The sequence below is a fragment of the Synchiropus splendidus genome, chromosome 14 (genome assembly GCF_027744825.2).
Source record: "Synchiropus splendidus isolate RoL2022-P1 chromosome 14, RoL_Sspl_1.0, whole genome shotgun sequence".
Lineage (NCBI taxonomy): Eukaryota > Metazoa > Chordata > Actinopteri > Syngnathiformes > Callionymidae > Synchiropus > Synchiropus splendidus.
In genome coordinates, this window is record NC_071347.1 from 19,621,392 (window position 1) to 19,647,904 (window position 26,513).

General features: G+C 43.4%; 4 protein-coding genes across 10 annotated transcripts in view; 1 reads left to right on the top strand and 3 right to left on the bottom strand.

Annotated features, from left to right (window-relative positions):
* On the bottom strand, positions 1-9,299 carry fbxl22 (F-box and leucine-rich repeat protein 22). Its single transcript, XM_053886266.1, has 2 exons — positions 8,740-9,299; positions 1-2,934 (listed from the first exon to the last, which is right to left on the bottom strand). Exons 1-2 carry the CDS (start codon positions 9,255-9,257, stop codon positions 2,586-2,588), a joined length of 867 nt encoding a protein of 288 aa, XP_053742241.1. The 5' UTR covers positions 9,258-9,299; the 3' UTR covers positions 1-2,585.
* The window catches only part of ca12 (carbonic anhydrase XII), a 65,065-nt gene that overhangs the window by 28,507 nt on the left and 10,045 nt on the right, over positions 1-26,513 (top strand). For 2 of the 7 annotated variants that reach the window (XM_053886261.1, XM_053886262.1), the window contains one exon: positions 25,933-25,953. Coding sequence is in view for 1 of the 7 variants with exons in the window: in XM_053886258.1 (XP_053742233.1) it covers positions 25,744-25,801; positions 25,933-25,953 (79 nt within the window). In the remaining 6 variants the exon portion in view is untranslated. The other 5 variants (XM_053886258.1, XM_053886259.1, XM_053886263.1 and 2 more) reach the window with 5 other exon arrangements.
* usp3 (ubiquitin specific peptidase 3) lies at positions 12,116-19,064 on the bottom strand. Its single transcript, XM_053886256.1, has 15 exons — positions 18,674-19,064; positions 18,545-18,605; positions 17,600-17,728; positions 17,340-17,423; positions 17,027-17,108; positions 16,804-16,883; positions 16,129-16,242; positions 15,823-15,936; positions 15,606-15,746; positions 14,875-14,981; positions 14,384-14,464; positions 14,185-14,303; positions 14,010-14,123; positions 13,383-13,450; positions 12,116-12,743 (listed from the first exon to the last, which is right to left on the bottom strand). Exons 1-15 carry the CDS (start codon positions 18,762-18,764, stop codon positions 12,377-12,379), a joined length of 1,752 nt encoding a protein of 583 aa, XP_053742231.1. The 5' UTR covers positions 18,765-19,064; the 3' UTR covers positions 12,116-12,376.
* si:dkeyp-73b11.8 (BPTI/Kunitz domain-containing protein) lies at positions 20,076-22,750 on the bottom strand. The gene is made up of 6 exons (XM_053886268.1): positions 22,522-22,750; positions 21,780-21,971; positions 21,238-21,414; positions 21,127-21,171; positions 20,478-20,556; positions 20,076-20,397 (listed from the first exon to the last, which is right to left on the bottom strand). Exons 1-6 carry the CDS (start codon positions 22,583-22,585, stop codon positions 20,313-20,315), a joined length of 642 nt encoding a protein of 213 aa, XP_053742243.1. The 5' UTR covers positions 22,586-22,750; the 3' UTR covers positions 20,076-20,312.

The following is a 26,513-nucleotide window of genomic DNA, read 5'->3' on the forward strand; positions in this document are numbered from 1 at the left end:
TGAAAACTTTATATTTTATAAAGTATGAAAATAGTGGAATTGTTTGCAAATTGAAAGGAGAAAATACAGGAGGCACACAAGGTGAAAAAGCACAGTAATTAACAGCAACAGCAACAACAGCATGACCTTTCTAAACAACATCAGCTAAATTGTTTTTGCAGAATCCTGTTCATTCTGGTGTGAGTGAAGGTCCTTCTTGATGATGTTGACCTTCTGGTAGCGGAGGAGGTCGTTCTTCCGAGAGTCACGAACCAGCAGCACTCTACTATAAATATGTCACATGGCATTTGCAGACACATTTGACTGATCAACCTACTTCCAATGTATCTGTGTCTTATGTAACGCTGTTCCGATCGCAAAGAAGCAACATGTTCCACCATGACACGGACTGATCTGCTTGTTTGATCTCGAGCATATAAAAAAAAAACATCTGGATGTATGACAGCAGAAACATCAGGTGATGACTCAGCTGAACAAAATAAAGGAGGCTGTGAAAGTGGTTGAGACTTGTTGATATCTGGGGAAATGTGTGGTTAGGAAATATCTCAAAATCTTACTTCTATGCCACTGCAGGTTAAACATGCAGTCGTTTTTAACATTTTAAATCCTCTTGGATAAATTTAAATCTACTGTGGTCATGATCTCTAAATAAATAAATAAATACATTAAAAATAGTTTAATTGGATATTACATTTTAGTTTAAATTATGGTGATTCAATAGCTGGTTTTAGGGCCACACATGGCCCTTGAGCAGCCTTTCAAGGTCTCTGTCAGAAAAGTGGAGGTCCAAGGTTTTGCCATGTGAATCAGGAAATATATATGGCTTATTAAAGTGTTGAAGAGGAGAGACCTGAGAAGGAGTCGAGACCAGAGCGTACAGAGACGATAGACATCCAACACCAAACGGAATACTGTTTTTCATACTTTTTGGAAAAATCATTACCACTTCTTTTGCAGTAAGATATAAATGTGTGTGTGTATGACTAACAGACTCACACATCTGCTTCAACAAAATTGAAATAGTACAGTTTTTATATTTATTTGAATTCCTGTTTTTATTTTTATTTTAAAAACAGGGACAAATAAGGTTAACATTTTTTCTGTTAATAATCTAAGATTATTAAATATGATCTTAGTATTCACATTTATTTACTTTTCAATGATAAAATACTTTTTCTGTTAGATATTGCTTCTGACCTTCCATTGTCCATCTGGTTTAGAGACTCTGGAGGAAGCTGAGTTGGAAGAGTCAGAAATGAAGATGATCAGAAAATGAAACAGTTGGACATGTGGAGAGGACAGCGGACATATTTGACCAAGAATGTTGGGGAAGAATATAATGTTTGGTTCATCCTGTTTAGAACACTTCAAGATGTTTGAGACAAACGGAAATGCAAAGAGTTCTTAAGCAGACTCAAGTGGTCTGAAGAATGTATGTAGATTGTTGTCTTTTGTCATTAGAAAGCCATTGCTTTACTTTAAATAAAAAACATTTGGAAGCATCATGGAAAACAAAATGGATGAAAATTTTGGGAACCTGTGTGCCGAGTTTGCTTCCCTGAGAAACGGTTCAGAACAGCTATATAATGAAACTGTCACGTCCTTCACCTTAATTATTAACATTGTGGTGTTGGTCTTGCGTGCGCTTCCAAAGTGTTCAGCGTAGGATGAATGTGAGGGTGGAGGTTGGCGTGAGGTGCAGCCCCAAAGACACTTGTTGCTTTTCACATTATGCTTCCAAGGTGTGTGGATGAGAGCAAAAGAGGGACTTTTAGACACTATTCAAAGTCCGTTTGGCTCAAAAATCACTGGTGTGAACACAAACAAGTCGGGCTGTTGCTCCGGAAACAACCGGCGCTAATATTCCACATTGTTTAAATAAGTTACCTTATTACTATTTGGGAGGAAAACATCTCAATAGAAGACTCTACGACGCTGAGATTTTCATCCACATCTACAGCACCATATAGAAAATGCTATTCACGGCGCCAGTTGTCACCGGTCTTTTTTTTTTTTTTTTTGAGAGTCATTTGCACAATTCTGCTCATAGTGCCCCCGGCTGGCCAAAGTGAGTATTGAAAAAATGGGACACGGCTCTGAAGGGAGAGTTAAGAAGGCGCCCAGCAGAGGGTGAATTGAAGGGCTAACCAGACACCAGGCCAGTTGAAAAAGACACTTGTCGTCTCTGTGGCATGTTAAGGTCACCGAAGGAAGCCAGCTCACCTGGAGTTGTTTTGCGACATCATACTGTAGAAATGCTGCTGGACGGTCCAAAAAAAGCTGTTAGCTTGGTAGCATTGGTGCTAACATGGGAACTGTTTAGGGAATGATTTGATGGTAACACTTCAGATTGGGAACACACATGAACCAAGAATAAAGTCATTGCTTTCATGGTAATAATCAGTAATTATGGTGATATTTGGAGTGAACCTTCATTGCCGATCCCTGGGTGAAATATAGACTGGCGCCATTCAGTATGTTATAATGGTTAACCTCTGGCTAATATGCTGCTATGATCTGCCTGTTACCGTTTACTGAGAGAATAGTCTTCTGTTGGATGCTCGTAGTTCATGAGTTGCAGCAGTTCAGGTGAACAGCAGGACCTTCTGCAGGGTTCTCCTGATATGAACCTTCTTCTCTGGCTTGATGTCTGGAATCAGCTCAGCGCTTCTCTCCGAGCTCAGCTGTAGCCCTGGCCTCTTCTCCCGCACCATCCTGAGACCATCTTGTGTGATGTTCCTGCAGAAATCCACCTTCACCTCCCTCAAACTGCGGCCAGCAGTCACCATCCCGTCCAGAACCCGGTCGGTGACGCAGACGCAGTTCTCCAGATGGACGCGCCGCAGCTTCGGGCAGCTGCCGAGCACGTCGATGAGGTCGCGGTCGCTGACGTGTCCACAGCCAGAGAGAGTCAGGGAGAGCAGGTTGGGGCACCTGTGACGAAGACGAGGTCGTTAAATGGTGACACGTGCAGGATCACACCAGTTTGAGTCACCAGGACTGATCACACCCTGCAGCACATAATATAGCAGAGCGGGATTAGCGTGTTTGAAGAAGGACTAGTCTTGAGTAAGCAGTTGCTTTTCTTTTCTCTTGTTTGAGGAAGACTTGTCTCCTGACAGGAATCATAGTAGAATTTGTGAATGGAACACGTTCTGAAGGAGACGCAGCAGGCGCTTGATGGTGTGACAAAGACGCTTATATGCAAATCTATATTTACACGTCGTGTTTTGGCAGGGCTGCAGCTCAGACATGCTGATGGGGAAGCGTCCAGGATCTCATTCACGTTCGCTGCTTACATAAAGACTTACATAATCTTACCACTTTACCACATGTGATCCAAACATATTCCAGCGGAGAGTGCGAGCGCGGAGGCTGCTGCCCCAGTAACCTCTGTACATGGGATTGCAGGCGCTCCACGTGCCCCGCTGCGCTGTCGCGCCGTGCCAACGTGAAGGTTTATCAGCTGACTTGACTGCATGCTATTGACGGTGCCAGAAGAAGATGAGGGAGGGGGGGTGGGGTGGGGTGAGGATGGCACTGTGGAATGACAAGACGTGGTCTTCTAAGCTTCAGCTGCTCTCTAATGACTGTACTTTGAGTCTGTGCTCTGAGTATTAAAAACCTTGGTTACGTAATCCTCCCCCTGGTGGCACCTCCCTCACTGAGCGGATGTGAAGTTGTGGAGCTTTATTGTCAGTGCGTCCCACTGCCGTTTTTGGCTTCCATTTACATGGAAAAGCATTAGGAAGATAAGCTGTAGAGCTCGGTGGTGAGACTAACCAGCGTAAACGGACGCTCTGGTCAAAGAAGCCACACGGCACAGATGCTGACTGGTCATTACATCGCTAATGACCTGTTTGGGCTCCAAAAGGTTTATTTGCTCTGTCAAATTACGCGGTGATCTCTGAAACCGCGGCAGACCGTGTCATTTGGGGAATCTTGGAGGCTAATGCACAGACTCGTGGCGTGGAATTCTGGCACTTCTCCGATGCCTTTTCCATTGCTCTGCTCTGGACCTTTACGCCTGTAGAGTTGTTGTCTCCATGTGAAGTCGCTAAATGCAGCCTGCCGTGATAATTTCCAATCAATATTGGTATTGAACCCTTCAGCAAACATTTCATATTGAATGGAAAATGAATTAAGCGTTAATCGTGCGGCATGAAATGTTCTGACGGGCAGCTGCTCCGCCTCAAACAGAATAAAAAAGACATTCTTAGGCTACAATGGTCGTCCATGCTTGGAAGGCTGTTTAACAAACTGGAAATAGAAGATCTTCAGAACGCAGCTGGCTTGTTCTGAGAGACGATGGAAAGGGTTTATGAAGATACTGGGTTTAATAAGCTCGGCTCCTCCTGCACTCCTTTGTACATGTGTACATTGTATTTTATTCAGTTTTACGACTGGAATCATTCGTCACGTTTTCTTAAAAGATTTAAGATTATTTTTGCCTAAAATATCTTTTTCATATTGGAACTAAACCTGCTGCCGTTCTCTGAAAAAAAATCTGAAAAAAAAAAAATCCATTTTTATTTTGAGAAACATTGGCTGTAGGTTTCAACAAAAGTAAGTTGGAAAAAAGTTCAAAATTAAGAAATGGGTATGCCGTTTGAAGGGGAAAAAATATTTTAATTCACTGTTCAAAATGATCCCCTAATAGTGACCTTTAAAAATGTGTAGAAAACCAAAATCAACACAAAATATTACAGTGAAAAAACCCACCACCCTCCTTCCAAAAATAAACAAAAACATGCACATCAAGAATTTATACAAAAAAAATTAAATGGAATAAAATGTATTATTATTATTTAGGAATGAAAAAGATTCATTGAAGTGGGAAGAAATGTTCCAGTGTATTTCCATGTATTGGTAGTACAGTAGTAGTAGTAGCAGCAGAAGTAGTATTAGTTGTAGTAGTAGTAATAATAATACCTTAATACATTTTTCTTTTTTTTTATGCCAACAACAACAAAAATGTGTGAAATGTTTGGTCCTAAGAGGGCCAAAAATTAGAGTACATTTTTGTTGTTGTTGGCATAAAAAAAAAAAAGAAAAATGTATTAAGGTATTATTATTACTACTACTACAACTAATACTACTTCTGCTGCTACTACTACTACTGTACTACCAAAATGTGTGAAATGTTTGGTCCCAAGAGGTCCAATAATGAGAGTACATTTTTGGCAAAAAAAGTCATCTATCTATTGCACAATATACTGATTGAATAGAAAAATAAGACTGAACATGTTGAATCATTTTCATGTGATTCTGGTGCTCGGTAGTAAACCGGATCAGGCTCCTCAAGAAAACGCCCCTTTATCACGACAGTCTAATCTATGCAGTGTACATTGATTTGCACTCGATCCAACTCAGGTCCACATGGGTTCGGGTCTGGCTCCGAACTCGGCGGGCCCATAAACATATTTCATAGATTTTCCATGAGGGGAATCCAAAGAGACATGAGCTTGGCGTGGAGCGAGAGCGCAGTGTGATCCAGGAAGAGACAGATGCACATGTTCAATCCTCTGACAGCAACAAAGAGCCAATTGTAGCTCCACCTGCCCGAGCGGCCCGACTCTGCAGCTGACTGGGAGGGTCTGCAGCCAAATCTGCGGCCCCTCCCACTCTGTCACGTGCGCTGGGTTCCTTCTGCTCTAGAATATTTGAGAGGGTTTGTCATGATGCCATGCTTCAGGGCGGTGAGAGACAGTGTAGGTGGTTCTAGTTCAGACCGGTCTCTGGTTTCTCCACTCCCCAGCCCAGGGGCTGACCCGAGCGCACGTCCGCCCTGGTTACTGCCCGTCTTGGAGAAGTGGTGCCCACAGCCTCATTAGCTCCTCAGGCTGCGTGCTGCCCGTCACCGACGCCGGAGCTGGTTAGAGCTTAAATGTGCGACCACAGTCTGGATCAGAACACTTTTTATTGGAACCTAACCGAGCACTCCTTATTGAGGCCTTGTTTTTTATTTGATAGGTGTATTGCTTTGGGATGTAACTAACTATGTAATGTAAACAATGGTCAACTGGAAAACAAACTAAATGCACATACATCTTTTATGTCCCTGAATCTGTGTATTTTTAATGTGAATTATTTTAACTGTATGAGCCAATATTTTTAGTTTTTACATTGTATGTCTTTATAATGCGTTTTAAATTCATACAAATATATTCTTTACATTTTAACTTCTGTTTTGTGTTTTCTTTTTTCCTTACTGGTTTCCATGTGGTCAATTCTCTTCCTATGATAATGATAAATATGATTTAGGGAATTTTTGTGAAGTCTCAGGTTCAGCTTGAATTCAACCGAAGTTATGATGGACACGGATCGTTTTGTAAGGGGAGCTGTGGGAGTCTGTTTTTACCGTTTTGGATGGCGTCTCAAAATGAGCAGTAAAAGAAAAAGAAAAATGTTGTAATGGCTTCCATCTCAAGTCCCACAGCTGTACCACTTCTCATTCGCACACACACATCTGGACCTAATGATTTCCTTCTGCTGCCTAAATTATACTTCCAGTAATGTATGTGCCTTTAAGGTGATTTTTTTTTTTTTTTTTACTTCTGCAGAGGGCGTGGGTGACCTTAAAAAACCCAGAGACTGGCTGTTCCACCTCAGACAACCTCAGACCAGTACCCACACTCTCCGTCCAAGGTAAACTCCTGTGGTCCGTCAGACCAGGCCTTCATCTGAATTACGGTTTCTGTTGAAGAACATGCAGCAGAGGTTGCTGTTGCTGCCATTAAAATAGCCATCTGTTATGAGCGCTGCAGTGAGAAGCACCTCTGAGTGTTTCATATATGAGTGTCAAGTATGTGCGAGCTGTTGACAGGCGTGAGACAGGAAAAGTTGGTTGGAAGGCAGAAAGCCCTTAAATGGCGCCAAAACTGTTGCAAAATAGATGGATGATTTATCATGTTGCTCCAACAACATTGGTCTATAGTAGTTCACTGGCTGCAGTTGAGTTCACTGGTTTACTAGCATCGGGATTCACTGACTTTCATGTGGTTCCGTGTTTCAGTAGCGTAACTTGGATAGTCCAGTTGATGCTTTTGGTGTCTGCGAGATTAAACCTGGTTAGCAGTCTGAGTTAACATATTCATATACACTGAGGGTTTTCTTCGGATGTGTGGGACTCACCTGCTTCCTGACTGACCTGCTTCTTGTCCGAGTCTCAAGTGCCTGTGTGTGAATCCGAGCTCTACAAGTCAAAGCTCAGATTACAGCTCGAGTGTGAGTCTAGTGTCGCGCCTAACTTCGTTCATATCGATGTAATGATGATGGTCACTGACTCTGCTCACATTACTACCGACGGTCAAGTGTCGTTCACATTACTCCTTCGTTGTACCTTCAACTAATGATGTCACTCACATTTCCCAGTCAGCTAATGACATCACTCATGTTGTGCCTTCAACCAATGATGTTCGTCTTGTGCCTTGGACTAATGATGTTGCTTTTGCTTATATACTGTACACTGGGGCTGGAACTAATGACAGGTTTGATAGTCGATGAGTTAACAAGTCGGCAGCATGGGTTGTGTACGAGTTTATTATAGTGTAATAACTACTTTTTTTTAATGTTGTGTAATAACTATTACTATTTATTTATTGAATGTCTATTTGTAGTATCATTTGAGAAAGAAATTGATCAATACATTGTGGTAAACACTTGCTCATGTGGTTTGAAATGCACTTTTGGGAAAGGTTGCATCTCATCACCTCGGATGTGTACATTGTGATGATGGAAAGGGTTTATGAAGACACTGGATTTAACTCCTCCTTTGCTCCACTGTACAATTGCACATTGTATTTTATTCCCTGCTGGAATCATTTGTCACGTTTTTTTTTTTAAACATTAAAGATTATTTTTGCCCAAAATTATTCTTTTTGATTGTAGCTAAACCTGCTGCAATTGTCACCAAATTCTTGAAAATGTATCTGAAAAAAATAAATAAATAAAATGTTAAAAATGTATATTCAGTTTGAGAAAAATGGGCTGTAGGTTTCATCAAAAGCAAGAAAATACACAGAAAAAAAGGTTCAAAATTAACAAATGGTGATGCAGTTTGAAGGAAAAGAAAGTACAGTATTTTATTTAATTCACTATTCACAAATGATAATTAAAATTGACCTCTAAAAATGTGTAGAAACCCAAAAACAACATTTAAAATATAACAGAGAGAAAAAAAAAATCCACCAAAAAGTTAATGGACGAAGGTTTGATCGTCGAGTCTCTGACTATCTTAACAATTCGGCAGCATGGGCCGCGTATGAGTTATTATAGTGTAATAACTATTTTTTTAAAATGTTGTATAATAACTATTTATGACAATTTGTTAATTGATTGTCTATTCGTAGTGTCATTTGAGTAGAAATGTATCAATACATTGTCGTAAACACTTGCTCATGTGGTTTGAAATGTACTTGCATCTTGCCATTTCGGATGTGTACATTGTGAAATGTTCCCACACTTTCGACGGTTTGGATCACGATGGTCCAGTAGTATCGCGCATGCGCAGCGATGACGTCACAATGTGTCAACGCATGACGTTGATGATGTCACCCAAGTAGCAACGACAGTAACAAAGACACGTTTGACACACGTTGTGCGCATACATGATGGTGGATGGTTTAAATTTATGCAACATAGCTCCTGCTTTGTCCCTAGTGAATCTGTGGTCCCACATCTACACATGACGTGGCCCTGAAGCCTCAGACTCAACACCGCACTCCCGGTTATACTTACTGGACGCAGACCTGGGCGAGTAGCGAGCTGACCAGCCGCTGGTGTTTATCACAGAGAACCTTCTGGAACGAAGTCTTCATCCAGTCCTCGATGTTACACACCTGAACCCTGCTGGAGTGCCAGCACACTGACAGGTGGTGCAGAGAAGGTCCCAGAACAAAGTTGTCCCGCTTCAGCTCCGACGGAGAGCTGAACTTCAGGAGAGTCCACAAGCTCGGGTCCAGAAACACCTCGTGCAGCTGCGCGCAGGTCCGAGACAGACTCCTGCGGCTGTCCTTGTCCAGGAAGGAGAAGAGGTGGAGGAGGCACTCGCGGTTTAGCTGCTGCAGCTGCATGGCCAGGCAGAGTGAGGAGAGGCCGGCAACAATGAGCCGGCGGCCAGTATCGTGTGGCCTAGATACATGATGCCTCCGCGGGCTGCCGGCCTGCACATATAAGGCCGTGCAGCCCTGGCTATTTTTGGGGAAGACAACTGCCGGTGCAATCAAAGATGCAAGTGTTGGAGTCTGCCTTTCCATCTGTCGCGGCTGTCAACAGACGGCGAGCAGCTCGCAGGACTGTTTACGTTGACCTGCAAACACACTGACACTTCAGATATACTGCTGCCCAAAACCTCCGTCAGAGGTGGAGAGCGCCAGCAGTCTGCTAGCTTGGAGATCTTCCGTCTCATCAAAGGAAAAGTGCGACATGCGAAGAGAAATATGGAGAGGCTGACCTCAAGCTAACCTGTTAGTGTTGGCTGAAATATATCCCACTCACATGAAAGGCCAAGTACAACAAGATCTCCCTAAGCAAATGTCTAACTCATGGCCCGGGGGCCAAAATTGGCCTGTGAAGTCATTAAATGTGGCCTGCTAGACCCAGTTCAGTGCGAGTTAAAATCTGGAAACTAGATCACAATGGAGATGGTTTTTAAGAAGAAAAAAAATTGTGGTTATGAGGCAGCAGGTGGTGAACTAGTATTAATTTAAAAGGCGACTGATCCCGCCTTCTGTTTTGGACTTTTTTTTTAGCCCTCGACTTGAACTGTGCATCAATTTTTGGCCAATGTGACCCACCTGTCCTAAACCTTTTGACGTGTGTTGCAACCGCAGTAACCTTTGAAGTACGTCCCACACTTGTATCGGTATGAGCTGCAGCATGTCTGAAGTGTGGGGCCAGCAGATCTATGGAAGTAGAGGCTTGCTAGCATTGTCAACCAAAAACTAAATATTGAAACAGAAAAGGCCTCATGTGTCGCAGTGAAGGAGCTGTTCGGACAGAGCTGGTGGCGCCCGAGCGTATCACAGTAGCCTATCATCGCAAAGACGCTTGTGAACGGCGGATCATTGAGTCAGGTGTTAACCTGGCTGCCCACGTTGTGTAACACAATACTGCATGAAAAGGGACTCAATGGAGAGTGATTCACGTCTGAAGCTGGCTGAGGTGAAGTGGTGAATAGCAGAGGGCCGAGTCATCACAGTTGTTCCACTTGTTATCGTCGAGGGCCAGGAAAACAGTTGTGGAGCTGATACAGCGTGTACCGTGACTCACCGCTGTGTGTCTTTTTCACTCACGGCAACGTGAGCTTGTTTTGAATCGCTGCCGGCAGCGACGGCTCTGTGACGGGGAGGGGAAAAAAACAGTAAAAAGAGCCACTTGTGTCGTTAGTGTGAGCGACGGAGAACCGTCGACCACCTGCGAGCAGACGAGGGAGAGCAGCTGCTGCTCTGCATACACAAGTGTTTGTTCCTGTCCACTGGCACATGTCCTCAGGGTGTGTGTGTGTGTGTGTGTGTGTGCGTGCGTGTGAGGGTGGCTTCTCCGGTTCATGGTTTATTGGTGTTCTATGGTAATATATAACTGGACCCTAGGTGGAATCCTCTTTGAAAGTGAGAAGCATGAAGAGATCCTGAAGGTGGCAGTAGAGAGCAATGAAAACAAAAAAGCTTATGTTGGAATGCACTTGTTATTGAATTATAACTTACTACAAGTAACATCCGACTTACAACCTGCTCGACGTAGCAGCCCGGCATGGCAATTACGGCAGCACAGTATCCCAGCATTTCACTCTCACACAGCCATCTACCACTACAGTAGCACCTATAACCCTCGCGTCAGCCCTTTTGAATGGCATTCGATTTACGTCCAATCTGACTTTCGACCGGTTGGTCGAAACCGATCCTGGATGTTACTTGCACTTAAAAGTAGCGTTTTTTTGTACTCGATGCGTCCCATTTGTGACACGTCTGCGACATGTTGATTCTGATACTCCCGCTAGGAATTCCTTTTTGGAATTCAACTGAGCGACATTATGTCTGCGGTGCGCAGGCTTTTAGCTCGGAGGGCGTCTGGGCGTCTGCAAAACATGAAAAAATGGACGCCTGATTTTCGATCGTAGCTTGACCAGCAGATGCCACCATATACCGGCATCATCTCGCAGCCAAGCTACAAGCCTGGCGGTGGGTCCTGGGTCTGCCCAGGGCATCCACCTTCCCAGAACACCTCACCAGGGAGCTTACTGATTTAACTTCAGGCAGAGTCTCAGGCATCTCCATTAGCCAAATGATGGACCAATCAGAAAGCTGTATTTTTAAGAAAGACATTCTGTTTACATGTTCAAGGCTTCACTTTCTCTTCATCATTTGTGAGACAGATGAGAGAAATAAGCTCCTTATTTGGGCACCACAAGCTGCTAAACCAAGCCACAAATATTGGACCATTCATTTCAAAGCTGAATTTTATAGTCGGAACACAATGTACCATGTGAATGTTTTAGGACTGAAAACGGACAAGTGAGTCACGTGGCTTTATGACTAATATCCAGTCCTTGATTCAGCTTTTGTTTTCAGAACTGGACCACCACGAACATTGACGCAGTAAAGCTGCGCTCATGAGTGTTCTGGCGAGCTCATGTGAACTGTGACGGATGTTCCAGTGCTCGGCCGACGCCCGGCACACATGGAAACTTCAGTGACTGAGTTCTGAACATTTGTGACGAAAGAGCGCTGACACAATCTGTCCGCAGATAGTGAAGTACCCAAAAGCACTTGACAAGTATTTCCTGCTCCAGTAGCTGCAGATTTAGCCCTGATAACGCCCAATGACAATTTGTGCTCAGGGTTTTGCTCGAAAATGAAAACTGATGAGGATGAGTAGGGAGGGTGATCGCGATGGGTGAAGGTGGAGGAGCCTGGCTTACTCTCTGACAGGAAATACCACAAGACAAAGAAGTAAATCTGAAAAAAAAAATAGTGCTGAGAAATGTGTTTAAAGGAGCAACCTGTATTGAGAGAACAGCCGCGCTTCATTTTAGGAACGACAGAGTATTCTTCAGAGATTCTTAAGAGTCTTTGTAGCAGTAGAAATACAAGACAAGACTTACAAAAAGGTCACTTCCAAATCATCTTTAATATCCGACACTTCACTTGACAAGTTTGAAAGGCAGTTGAGGTCATTTTTAGATTCGATTTTAAAAAGAGTCATGTAGATTGTGGTCCAGATTTCTCGTAAAAAATCCTGACTCATGGTCAAGGCCAAAGTTTTTCTTTTTACACTTCCAAACGATCACTGTTGGAATCTGAGACGTGCCTCTTCTGAGGAAATGAATCTAAAGGTGATGTCTACGTGCACTTAAAAAAAGACATCAGAATGTGAGTCAGAAAAGAGTGAGGGGCTGCTCAGAGGTGGCAGACGCTTGTCGAACCAGATCCTCCGTTTCATCGTCTACGCCGTCCTGTGTAGCTGCTTCTTTCAAATCCATCGACTCTTGCGATGTGTGATCGGTCTCCGAATCCAGGGGTTCGGTGACGGAGGCCTCGATCTCGGAGCGTAAACTGTCCGTGAAGGTAGCTTCACCCGAGCTGGTGCTTTTCTCAGCCGGGTCGGCTTGCTCCACGTAGAATAGGATGTAGGCCTTGGCCTTGGTGACCGTGTCCTCGTTGGTCAGAGTCACCGTGCTGTCGTTGAAGTGATACCAGCGACCCTCATGGCTGCCGTAGGCCGTGTAGTGTCCTGATCCAACCCTGTCAACACAAGAATACCCAGTTTCATAGCCAGAACAGGAGGACAACACCTCCTAGTGGTGAGGCATAAAACTTCAGCTCAAAACAATTCTGAAGCGGTTAAGGAAATCGTTTAATAACCCGTCACTATGTGTTTTAATGAGGACACGAAGGAAGACGATCACAATAGGGTGGGGAATGACTTGCTGTGGTGACCTCTGACGGGAAATGACCGAAGGAGGTCTCATTTTTATTTCCTTTGTATGAAAATATGCGCCTCATCATTCAATGCTGGGGTCTGAAAAATGCCGCCACTTACCAGAATAGTGATCACGGGACAGGAAAATGTGCTTTATATAACAGATTCCAATTGAATGGGAGATTGTAGGCTGAAAGAATGGTGCATTCACTGTTTGCATCACTGTGGGATTTTTCGACAGTGTTTTTAGCCTCTAATAGTCTGCAGCAGAGGTTGAGTGTGGAGATTTGCTTAGTGTCGGACCAGAGACAGAGTGTGATGCTTGGTGAATTCATACTTTCTAGAAGCAACAGCGTTGAGGCAAGCGTGCTGGAGCTGTGTGCCGAGTCTTCACACCCCCATTTGTCCGGCCGTCATATCGCTAATACTGGACTGCAAACCTGCAAAGGTCATCGACTTACCCTGATCCATGATGGACTACGATGGCAGCAAGGTCATACAGGCAGCTGCGTGTCTGCGGTGTCTCCGGCTGCAAGGATACAAACACCACATGAGGATGGTTTTAATGGCCATCTATCAGTTGTCACTTGTGTGGCCCGATACGTTGCATGCTGTCGTTCCTTTGTTTATGGCATCTTGGTTGCCATGGTGACAGTTTATCCATTTTTTTTTACAATTTATTTGTGGCATCTTTGTTGTACGCAGTTACCATGGTGATCAGAGTCCCATTGATCAGGCGGCATGGGTTTTATTCACCAGCTTCAGTCCATGTGACTCCGCAGTGATCCAGCAGATCAGCGCACGTCATTGAACTCGTCTCTGCTCTCGTGCGCTGCACGTGCGCATCTGCTTTCAACTTTCATATTTGTGGAGCTGATGGTCTGAATACAGGGAGCAGCAGAACTCTGACGCTAATTGTGATTGTGAGTTTTCTTTTTTTTAACTGGGAGGAATATCTTTGGATCTCATATGAGCACAGCGCCCTCTGTCGTCGGTAAACACTTCCTGCATTGGTTGAAAAACTATATAACAATGCGATGCTATAGTCATCTATTGTAATTTATTCCAGTCAGTCTGAAAACACTCACCTCGAGGAGGTACCCCTTCATGTCCAGGCCCTTCAGGGGAAACTGTACATACGTGTCCACTTTATTCCTTAAAAACGCCGTCCAGTGGAACCTCTTCAGGTGCAAACACAAAACCTGCGGTTGCAGACGAAAACATTAGTCTCACTGCAACAACTTTCAGCTCATCTCGCCCTACCTTCGGGAGCTCCTGGATCCAAAACTTTTTGGTCGATTTTTGTCTCTTTTTACACTTGTGGCAGTAGTACAGCTCTGTTTCGTCCAGTTCCTCCAGATCAGTGAAGCTGCTCAAACAGTCTGAACCCCGCAAAGACATCCATGACTGTGCTTTAGAAAGTGACAGCTGGAACGTGTCTTAGCAGGAAAAGAGATCTTACCGCGTAAAGTACAAGTGGGTCCTGGCTCCTGGTCCTTGCTTCTTTTCTGTCTGAACTGACTGGGAATGTCCAAGGACAGATCTGACAAAAGAATTGCATTGAGTTGCTTCATCCTATAGACGTTGGAGAGTACAGGGCACTATAGAAAAAATCTTGAGGATATAACGCACAAAAAATGGTGCACTAGACACTTGATACAGAAAAACGTTTGCTCATCACTGTGGCACTTCCACCCTGATGTTGAAATTTATGTGAATGGTTTTGATCAAATGTACTTATTGGACTACAGAACAATAACATTAATTAGAATTAAATAACTCAAACTTTCTGTTAGCTTCATAATAACGTAATATGGAGCAGCATTGTATAGAGTAAAGCTAAGAGTATAGTAAAGCATAGAATAGAGCAGTGCTGTACAGTTAAAGAAATTGTGATCTACAGTAATTCAGTGGAGCGCAATCTAATAAGAACAGAAAGGCCAAAAGTCTCACCAAGAAAAGGGTCAAACTTGCGAGATTCTGTCCCACATATTAAACAGTTGACTTCATTCTGCAGAATGCCTCCAAAATTGGACGTGACGACACTGGTAGACCCGTTTCTGGAATCAAATAATAAGCACACAAGTTCAGATTAATTGACTTCAACTGTTGACTGTCACGTGCCACAACAGCACCCTCTACTGTCAGCAGGAATACATGACTTTTATCCATCCATCCTTATCCGCTTAACTGTTGTCGAGGCGCAGGGGGCATCAGCTTCAAAAGGTCGCGCCAAATGCCCTTCTCCAGAGCAACATCCACCAGCTCAGACTGGGGGATCCTGAGACCCTCCCGGGCCAGTGATGAGATATAATCCCTCCACCTGGTCCTGGGTCGACCCCTCGGTCTCCTCCCAGCTGGCCGTGCCTGGAACACCTTGTCCAGGGGGCGTCTTCATGAGAAACACGTTAACTGACTCTACTCAGAGTCTCTCCCGAGTGACTGAATTCCTCTCCATATCTCGAGGAGAGACGCCCGTCGGAGAAAAGTCATTTCAACCGCTTGTATCCGGGATCTGGTTCCTATGGTCATGACCCTCAGCTCAGACCATGGATTGGTAAATAGAGAGCTTTGCCTTTTTGCTACATGACTTTTAGTCAACGTAAATTGTCAGTTCATACAGCAGGAGTGAAACATCCATGTCTCAAGATGTGTGGGTGTTAAGGTCCAAACTTCAGACTTACATACAGCACTTGCCATCTGCAGGGGCGACTCTGACTCCCTCCTGAGGTGCAGTCGCACCGTTCCTGCTGTGCAGCAGCTCTCGGTGCAGATGGTCCAGTAGGTAGCGCATGAACTCGTGGGCGTCCTGCTGCTGGTATCCTCTGCACACGGCAGAACAAGTCTGAGTCACATGGCTGGCTGATGCACTCACCTCGGATAACCTCACTTAAAGGTCACCTGAAACTTGGCATGATTTTCCATATCGTATAAAATAAAGAGTCTGGGCTGAAGGCAGTCTGGTTCCCCTGCCAGAGGGAACAGAGGGTTTTCCTGAACTCCTCCACCAAAGATCTGAAAATTTAAACCCACGGGTGAGATGATTAACTGATTGCAGTGGACAGAAATTCCTATATATATAGTTTATCCAGTATGTATATATGTGTGTACACACACACACACGTTGGACAAAATATGAGACATGAGATATAAAACTTTTCGGTCTTGCTGTCAGCCTAAATGGCCGCTGGGAGGGGAGGGCCTTACACGCTTGTGTCCCCTTGACTGCGGGTGTGGTACATCCTTCTTCCTGCCGTCTTACCGCTGCGCAAGGCCACAGCAGGCAGCGCCTTGAAGTAGCAGCTGAATTGTTCGATGTTACTGTGGAGGAAGAGCAAGACAATTCCGGCGTTTACAAATACACATACTTACTACATAGACTATCTATTTAAACTGATGTTTTCTGCTGCACTATGGATATGCCAACCATAAATGAAGCCGAATAATGCAAGCAGATATTTATATCCGCAATAATGTCGTCCCCCAAATGAGGATTCATATCTTCACTCCTCACATTTATTGATAAAGTCACCAGTTGTCTTCACCTTCTTGAGTCCAGGTCCTACTCAGATTAACTGTTTTAAATCATAACGCTAAGAAGAAAACGTGTTTTTGAGTTGTATTAATTGCCATGACGCTGGTGGCCAGCAGAGGGCTCCATATGTAATGTAATGCCCAAGCTTCAGTCACATGACCAACCAGTACATGTGGAAAGGATTCCCCTCTCTCAGTAGACGTTGGTTTGGATTCTAGCAACTTCCTGGGTATCAACTACCTTCTTCATGGGAAAGTGTGGATTTCTCTTTACAGCTTCATCACATGAGCCTTTGGGCCCTGTGGGAAAGCCTTCTTTCAGAAACTCCCTGCTGCCCCTCTTCTCACCTGAGGGACTGCAGGATGGCGTTCATGAAGCACGTGTTGCCCAAGTTCCGCAGGCCTGTTGCCCCCAGCACCGCTCCATCCTGGGAGCATAGCAGTGGAAGGAACAAGTCAGCAGTGACTCATTTTATAGGACACGACACGTAGCAGAAATGTGTAAGCCAAGAGTTTGTGGAGTATTATGAGGTATAATTTGAAATGAAGACTCCTAATTTGGGGCACTTACGATGGTTTTTAACAGCTTGTTGTCCAGATCCGCACAGTCTTGGAGTTTTCTTTTCCTCTGCCTGTCAGCGCTCAGAGCTGAGCTGAAAAAAGAAAGCGTAAAACTCTTTAAGTTGAATTTTATTCCAGTAAAACCAGCATTCACATGAGCTATTTATTTTAAATTGCTCTAGTCCGGTTAACCATTTCAGTCATTTCTCTCTCAAATTATTGCAACTAAAAGTTCTTTGAACACATAAAGTGCTTCAATTAATGTGATGTATTGATATTCAGGTGCAATTATTTTCCTATAAATCAGAGTAACTGAGACTTACGTTTCCAAACTTTGCAGATGCTCCCTCACCCTCTGCACATGTCCAAGTTTGGTGTCGTTGATCACAAACTCATCACATCTGTAGCTGCAAAATCCAGAAACGTGAGCTGCTTCAGCAGCTGTGTAAGCTGCCACTGAATCATTTGAACAATAAGCCACTTCTATAACAGCATGAGTCATGAATGAACTGATGTGTCTGACCATCAGAAATGCTTTCTTCCCTTTCAAAAACCTGTTCAGAATATAAAGATTCAAACTCACCAGAATACGCCGTAGCTGCTGGAGTCCATGCAGACGCAGTGCTGAGATTTTTCCTTGTCCGGTTTTCTCGGGCTGCTGCAAGGCCCCTGGCTGTCTTCAAAATGTTTCTTCGCATGACCGTTTACGTACCTTAGCAAGCGAGAGGAGGCTTGGGATTATACACAGGTGAAGGGTTTTGTTGGTGGGGAAACAGTCATGGATATGAGTTGAAATCAGAAGCATAAAGTGAGTTGCTTGATTCCTGGTGAAAAGAAGGGCCCACAAACTCATGGGGATTGCACATCTCAGAGTGTATCATTGAATTGTGGGGGCAGCTGGAGGTAGACTTAGCCGCATCAAGTGTCCCCCGCCCAACAAAAGGTATCAAGTATTCCAGATATGTGCTCCCAATAGGCGCCTGGCCCGCCTGAACAGTTAGAGCTCCAGGAGAAAGACGGTGGGGGGCAGCAAGTATCTTAAAATGAATGACATTGCTAGTTTGCAACAGCAACTTGACAGTAAACACAACACGCGCAGAGGCTGCCACACGCCTGAGCTCATGAGGGATGATATAAGAAATAAAAGCACCAGGCATGCAAGGCAGGCAGGTCGAGGTGCACCAAAAAGTGAAGTTATGTAGTGACCCCACAAAATGTCCCATGCCCTTGGTATATCCTTTATCACCTGCTAAGAGTTTAGTCATGGCCGCTTGTAAGCACCAACATGATGCCACTCACTTGTTTACATTGTATTTCACACAATATAATGAGCTGATCTGACATGACGTTCGGTTTCTTACTTCACAATTGCCCTGGTGTGTTTGAATTCTGAACATGTAGAGTTCTAAACGCGTTTATCTCCTACTAAAACAAAGCATATTTCAACCAGTGGACCATCTGGTCGTAAGGAATAGATGCAACCACTATAAACGTAAACAGCAATAAGATAATACGGAAATCAACTCACCGACCACAATGGACCAGGAGACAGGTCAGACAAAGCCAGGGACTTTTATTTGATCTGCAAACTAACGGAACCCCGCATTAACCGAGATGAAAGTCAATAAGAACCGCAGTGTCACTTGACTCAACTTACCGTTGCAGCACCAAGACGACGGAGAACCGTGAGGGAACCTGGAAGGATCGATCCCGGAGGTCACGTTTGAGGTTAGATGCGGACACTCCATTGGTGAACGGTTTTGGAGCCGACCCAAACCAAAACAGTGACTTTTGAACGCACCATAAAACAGCCAGCCAATTAAAAAAACAGGCTAGCCTGTTAGCTTAGCGACTACTGTTCGCAACGCACGACTCACTCTGCATCAACAGAACCTATTATTGTACGCTCTTAATGCTAGGTTCAAATAAAAAAAAAAAAAAAAAACGTACTGTGACATTTAACAAGGGACAGTGTTTATAGGTAAAACACTTGTTAAATGAACCTTTTTTTCCTCACAAACAAAAATGGAAATTACTTAAGGAAGTGACGTAGGACTACCGGCTCCCGCTGCCGGAACAAAGATGAGATTTTTTTTCTCTGTCGATTACTTCCTGGTTCGTACTCGCTATGTTTTATGTGATATTATAATTCAGTGTACTGAGAGCTCGGACACCAAATTGTCTTTTAGATGCATGCTTTATTTAGTACTGTTATTTTAACTCTTATCGTCGCCCAAGTCCAGATTGAGACTAGAGTCAGTGAGTCATCTTGAAAACGAAACCACGATGACTAGACGGTTCAGAACTTCTAACCGGGGGGTTAGAAGTCGTGTCATTTCTCTCGCTTGGAATTAGAAAAAAAGCAAAGTAAGGAACAAGGGAGGGAAGACAATGTGACTTAATAATAATTTTCTCATCCCTGCATATTTTGAAGTGCAGAGGAAAACACTTTCAGGATAAAAATGAGGTTTGTTTCAGCAATTTTAAATATTAAAGATTACATCCGTTTCCATAGTGTTTCATAATGCGTGTAATGAGTTAACACAATCTAGACTATCTGACACAAGTTTAAAAGCAACCATCCTGAACACGCTGGATGATTTTTGGCTTTAAATTTAGATTTGAATAATAACTGATTAATATACAAAAATAATCTCTGATTGTTGATATCTTAGTGTGTGTAAATGACTTCATCATTTAGTGTTTTCATTGAAAAATCCTACGTGAAATACCATCTTTGTTTCCTAACATCACAGTTTAAAACAACTCTAGCATTAGTCTTACGGAATCAGACTGTGCGTCATCAGAGAGACTTCCATGTGTGTTTTGCAGCATTTCACTGAGCCCAGTGATGAAGGCTCTGTTTTCGAAACACCAGTGTGATGATGATAGTTAAAACACTGCTGGTTTGTGAAAACCAGAAATAATATAGTTTGTCTTTTGATTGTGCCTAAATACAGGCCTGTCAAGGTGAACTCATGACAGAACGTTCCCACCAGGTTATCTGAGGCTACGCCTGTTTATTGAAGGACATGACATGACAGTGACATACGTTCACAATCTTTTGTTTACAAAAATCTTTGTTGAAACAATAAGAAAAATTGGCAACTCATACGTTTTGTTTTGTTTTGTTTTTTTTTTTAACACCCTGAAGTCAATTGTCAATAGCAACCCTCAAAAGTGATCAAACTGTTTCCTGAAATGTACAAATCTTTCACTCATGCCTGTAAAAAAAAGAAAAAGTCCACTGTTTATCATTGACAGAATGTATGGACACTAGATGTCAGTGGACTTGGCTATGCCATCTCAATGCTCGGTTCACGTAGCGCCGTCTCAACGTTTTGATCCTTCCGTTTCCCCTTCTTTCCTTTGCTTTTTTTCCTGTACAGAGGAATGTAGAAGATGACAGTGTCAGTGCAACCACTTTATTTCTTTATTTACTGTCAAATGAGGGCACCTACTTTGACTGAATGGTCAAGACGGTCACAGTTATGATGAGTGCCACGATGATGACTGCGATCAAGACTGCACAGATGGTCCCTGTGCGACAAATATGCACAGATGTGTCAAAATGATTGGGATGTATTTAAGCCCTTTCAATGATCAATTAAGAAGGAAAAAGTAAAGCCAATTGGCAATTGTTTGCTGATCAAATTTTCCTTGTCGAATACTGACAGTCAACAAAAGATCTTGTCCTCAGTTGAGCTGCTTTTAGAATTGAGATTGTCAGTAAAATTAACCGTCTGCCACGCGTCTTCCCGGTTGGTTTGACCTCTCTCTCTCCAGCATGGTGAAAAGTAGTTTCTGTCGGATGAATCGAGTTCTCTCTCTGTCTGTAAGACTGACGCCAACCTCTGTTGCTTGTTTTCATATCTTTTTCTTGAGGTCATGACATGGGAAATGGGAATCTTTTCGGCACACTCTGGCTCAGCTCTTTTTTGCTACCGTGATGGCCGCAGTGTTTATATGTGCTTTTTGTTGTCTGTTGCCGTAAGAGATTTCTAGTCCTGCTTATTTCACTGGATTGTACATGGTACAACCATCACTTTTGTATGAGTGCAGTCCATTTTAGGCAGGTAACTCCTAAAAGCTGTGACTGTGTCATCTTACAAATGGGCGTGTCTGGCTCGTCCTCCTCTGGATGATCGCCATCATCTGGAAACCAAAGTTTTGGTCAAAATGTTTGTCATAATTAATGCATGTTAGAGGAAGACAACTCACCATGGATGCCAGCGCAGGTCTGGTTGCAGAGCAGTGAGTCGACAAAACGGTTCCCGTTTCCGTAGCATCCAGTCCAGTGGAACTTTTTGCACTTCATATAGACAGAATCGTAGTAGAATCTCACAAGTTTATTTTGACACTCGCCTTCGGCCTTCGGGAGATGGCAAACTGCAGTTTCTGTGAGGGAAAGTCACTGTCAGGCCTCAGTTTTGAACGCACGCAGAGACAAATTTTAAACTTTTTACTGTTCAATAGCCAGTCAAATATAAGCTCCAGATATCCAAGTTATATAAGGTAAATGACAAAAATCCAGTTCATTGAACATGAAAATGCTTGGAAAGGTCATCAGTTTGAGAAAGCCAATGTTCCTCTTCTCTTTCAGTCTTTCGTTTAATTGTATTTTTTTTCTATACTTTGCTGCAAACGCTTGGTCCTTGTCCTTTTGTAAGCGTTGAGCTTCAGTTCACTTGCAGTATTTTGTCCTTACAAACGGCAGGGTTTAGCTGCAGTCTCCACTAATTGAAACACAAATGAAGTCTCACCTTCCATGGGATAGTATTTGTCTACGTTGTCCGAACAGTTCCTCATGCATTCTCTTTCGTTCACAAAACGATTGGCATTTCCTCCCCCTCCGTAGTAGTAGAAAGGTTTGCAGCGATCTATTGCCGGGTCGTAGTACAAGGAGAACTCGAACTCCATACCTGTGCCATCTACCTTGGGCAGTTTGCAAAAGTCTGTTGGTAAAATAAAATGCAGGCATTTGTTAAAGCTCAAAGGTGAACATCCCTCCCATCAGTGCTGATCGTTGCACCGTCATTGTGTGATATGACATTATCATTACAGTGTCAATCCTCAGAGCTAATGTTTAACTAACCTGTTCACCCGAAACCAACTCCCTCTTTTATGATGGCCATAAAACATTCCAACTTCTTGTTCCCTTTGAGGTATTTTACTTGAAATGATATTTATATTTTTATGAAATTGTTACGCCGTTTTCCTTGGGTGAAATCCCTCCACAATCATGTGATGGTGAAGTGGAAAGAAGGTGGTGGTTAACGCTCAGACAGAAATGACGTCTGCAATTATAGATGAAGGAATCACCTGCTCGGCCTTGTTGAGAAAATAGCATTTTCAAAATGATGCTGTTTGTTTTGGAGCGCCAAGAAAGGATTCCTCCCTTCAGGTTGCAGCAGAGGTGTGGAAAATTTGGTGAGAACGACCGCTAAAACCTTTCGTGTGATTTGAACTCTGATTTTTTTTAAGAGAAAAAGGATTCAGATTTACCTGGTATGGCGTGACTGATGTGAAAAGCGGCCAAAGCCAAACCCAGAAGTAGCAGGTACTTCATCTTGCTGCTCTCTTCGGCGCCGTCTTCCCCTGAGTGACTGTGGGTCGTAAACTACAGTGGGTGTGTGGCTATTATCGACCTTTAGACCTTCACATCCCCGTATGGAACAATTGGAACTGAAGTTAACGGACACCTTTGAATTTTACGACCAATGAGAGGCGGGAACTTTATGTCGTCGGTGAAAGCAGATATGAAGTGGAGGGGAAGTGGAAAGTGTGAAGACCTAGCAGAACCTCAGAAAGATTCTGTGTGGTTTGAAGTGTACATCTCTGTTTGTGCGTCTACTCCGATACACAGTAAGAAAGAAACAAGTCGTGGCCCACCACACCGACGCTTACATCAATAGGTGCAAGATCACAAAAAACACAGACCAGCGCATTTACAACAATGCCATAACACTGAATACAGGACAATATTGCCCATGTACGCAACAAAACTACCAACCTCACAATCAAACATCCCTCATAAAACGCCAGTGATTAACAGTCAGCATAAATCGTTCACCAGAGGATCACAAAAAACACTAAAACACTGTTGTTACACACATAAACAGTGCGTGCAACCAGCGCTAAACACCCTGCAACCCAGCCTTTAAACACCCTTCAAGATATGAACCAACACTCAAACACAGATTCATGAGTCCATTTAACAACAACCACATGTACTAAAACGTGCATCAAATATTCACCAAACCTGAGACAAGCAGCAAAACACATGCTGTACATTCTCACCGTCCTATGTAACTTTGGTAGAACCTATCCTACAGTGTGAGTCACACATACAAACCAATGAAAAGACCCTCATGGAAACCCCACTGACCAACACACACCACCCCACAGACATAGATCTACTAAGGCGGTGGTCCCCAACCGTTTTATCACCGCGGACCGGTCAGTGCTTGGCAATTGGAACGTTACCCGGGGGGGTATGAAGTTGCCACTCTGAACTGTCGGATAAGGCCTCTGCCTGCTTGTGCCCACTTATCACAAACTCCTCCTCTCGACCAGTGTCCTCATGCTCTCTGGCTCTGGTCATATAAAGTGCATGATAATTTTAAATGACCATATGCTTAAATCAATGGGAGCCCTGAGCTTGTTTCTCTGCAACGAGAACGGTCACATCTGGGAGTGACCGTAGAGGGCCACAATAAATCTATATTTCAAGTACGACTCCTGGCCTTGTTTGTTAAAGTCTTTGTCCTTCTTGGACGTCGTAGGCTCTTCTGTCTCTTCACTGAGCCTTTTCTCCTTCGCTGTTTCCTACTCATTTTGCGAGCTTGTGGGTTAAATTTCGGCTCTCTAGTGACCGAGGCTTAACCGAGAGAATCCGGTCATGTTTCAAAATAAAAGTTTTTTCAAAATAAAAGATCCTTCAGACTCGAAACGGCAATAATTAATTATTTCTTGTGTGGCCCGGTAACAATTGATCCACGGACCGGTACCGGTCCCTGGTCCGGGGATTGCGGACCACTGTACTTGGGTAAACACAAGACACACAAGCTCAAAGACAAACTGACATACACTCATAAACACCAGCTACCAAACAATAAAGACGCCATTACTTATGCCGTGAGAATGATCCGTTGTTTGGGGTACAAATTATATCGGGAAAGGACCGACGTATGAAATGTTTAATGACTCATATATGTCTTTTGTGTTTTATGGTCGACTTTTTCTGCTGATTCTAACCAACAAGGCTCTGACTGTGTCCGACCTGTGTAAGATTTACTTGAGTTCGTGACCTTTGAAGGTGGTGAACCGAAGTCAGCTGATGAAGTTTGAATAACAGAAATAGGGTTATTTGATTTAAATATTTGCATTCAAGGCGAAACACGGAGGTATGGGATCCTGAAAGCTGTTTCCTAATGTCAAGCGAGGACAAGCGTAATATATATGAAAAACAGTAGCGAATATACAGCAACTCACACACGCACATCCACCGACTTGTGAACACCACACTAAAACACACAGAAACTCAAACAAACGAGTGAAAACAGAATGAATTAGTATGAGGTTTGCAACGTCTATAACCGACTGTTAGATTAGTCGCAGTCTACTTTATGTGTCGGCGAGTCTTGACATCATCTGAAGGTATGTGACAACGACAAAAGCATAGAACAGTGTTCCTATTGAATATCAAATATTCAAACATAATATCACCATATTACTTTTTCATCTTAGTTTCACAGTTCTTGTGACTGTACCTCTCTCTCCTGCAGTGTGTGTGAAATTTTCGCAGCTCTTCTTCCTCTTTAATCCAACACCCATGATCTGCTTCCTCCTCATGCTCCTTTGTACTCAACATAAAGGTTCTGCAAAACCAACACAAGCCCAATGCTCGTGCTGCGAAAGCCTTGTCATGACTGCTGCGATGTCATGACCCAGAAGGCCCTGTGAGCAGCTCTGTGATGAAGCCGTTTAAAGATTTGAGAATCCTGATGCTAATCTGGAGCGCCACCAAAAGTCATGTGTCCCAACATTTCCTGAAAACGGTTCTTGACTCGTGCTGTTGGACGATGCGCTCCCTGGTGGAAGTATTTGTACGCACACAACGGCGCGTTCACAGCAAGCTAACTGCGTCACGTGAGACATGGAATGCTGGACATCGCTCGGGTGCCTGAAGCTGGCTCGTAACCCGAATTTTAGCCCGCAGAAAAAGTTAGCTCAGAGACGAAAAAGTTTTTTGGACAACAAGTTGTAACACTGTCATGGTGTACTAGCACACGTATTGACAGCGACATCAAAGTAGAAGCACTAAAACACACACCAAAACACATGCACCCTACCCAGTGTAAAACTATATAAACACTGACCAAAACTCATGGTTACTCGCAGCAGATACTTGGTCTCAACGAGGTGTGTTTGATGAGATCCGTTTGACATTTTGATGTTGTGTTAAGAGCGGCATCCTCCAAGACACCCGTTTGCCAACCAAGTCTAGAATAGAAACCTGAGGCGCCTTATTATCGTGCTTGTCCGACATGCGCGCACCGCCGCGCCAAAACCAGCAGGAGCAGGAGCCGTCACTCTGCAGCGACCACACAACTCCACTTGTGTCCCTGTGACGTCACGAGGAGCCAGAATCGAGCTGAGTGGGTATAAAAGCGGGTTGGAGGCTGGAGCTCAGCTACTCCAGGCTGCTGCACCGCAGACTCCAGGATGCTGCTGCTCACCTCCACAGCACTCTTGCTCATGACGGTAGCCCCGCCTGTGCTGGGTAAGACTCAGCGCACACTGTGTTTGAGAAGAGAAGGCGTTTCTTAAAATCATCTTTAAATGTTGACTGGTCTTGATTTGGATTTAAAGAATGAATTTATGTTTTATTTGATCCAAGTCTTTTTGTTTCAGGTGCCAAATGGACATACACAGGTAAGTCAGATATTTATTCAAACTCTATTCCACCATCACATCATTCTATTCTATCAGCAGAAAAGTGTTTAAGTAATAGTGTTGAATTGTCCTGAACTACATTCCTATAAAACAGATGCTATTTGTGATTCGTATGGATATACATGGACAAAATAAATTGGTCGAATTGGTCGAATAAATGCAGATGAAAGGGAGAAAATAGAACATTTAAAACAACTGGAAAATGCTTAGTGCCTTTTGGGGTTCCTTAAAGGGCTGCACTGTTTATTGGGAGTTGACAAGCACAAGAAATTCCTGTTCTTCCTTGTGTAGTTCTTCTATTTTTAGATCGACTTTTCTGACTTCTTTCGGCCAAATAGGTGTCTCAACTGAGAATGAAAGTTTTTTACATTTGTGAAAGATGGAGTTAGACGTACAAGAACTGTCAATAATGAAATGTGGGTTAAAAATAAATAAATGAATAAAGTCACAAAATAAAGTTGTGATCTTGACACCATTAATGTTTTCAGACTTTTTGTTATCGTTCATGGGATAAAGTTTGGGATGGATGAAGTTTTTTT

Excerpts from the sequence above, each read along its gene's own strand:
- si:dkeyp-73b11.8 (XM_053886268.1), bottom strand. The coding sequence starts at position 22,585 with ATGAAGTACCTGCTACTTCTGGGTTTGGCTTTGGCCGCTTTTCACATC. Across the intron at positions 21,172-21,237 it reads GACCTGCGCTGGCATCCATG|ATGATGGCGATCATCCAGAG; the intron begins GTGAGTTGTCTT and ends TTTGGTTTCCAG. Across the intron at positions 20,557-21,126 it reads CGAGCCAGACACGCCCATTT|GGACCATCTGTGCAGTCTTG; the intron begins GTAAGATGACAC and ends TTTGTCGCACAG.
- usp3 (XM_053886256.1), bottom strand. The coding sequence starts at position 18,764 with ATGGAGTGTCCGCATCTAACCTCAAACGTGACCTCCGGGATCGATCCT. Across the intron at positions 17,424-17,599 it reads AGCAGCTACGGCGTATTCTG|CTACAGATGTGATGAGTTTG; the intron begins GTGAGTTTGAAT and ends TGGATTTTGCAG. Across the intron at positions 16,243-16,803 it reads GCCATCCTGCAGTCCCTCAG|TAACATCGAACAATTCAGCT; the intron begins GTGAGAAGAGGG and ends CTTCCTCCACAG.
- fbxl22 (XM_053886266.1), bottom strand. The coding sequence starts at position 9,257 with ATGGAAAGGCAGACTCCAACACTTGCATCTTTGATTGCACCGGCAGTT. Across the intron at positions 2,935-8,739 it reads CTCGCCCAGGTCTGCGTCCA|GTGCCCCAACCTGCTCTCCC; the intron begins GTAAGTATAACC and ends TCTTCGTCACAG.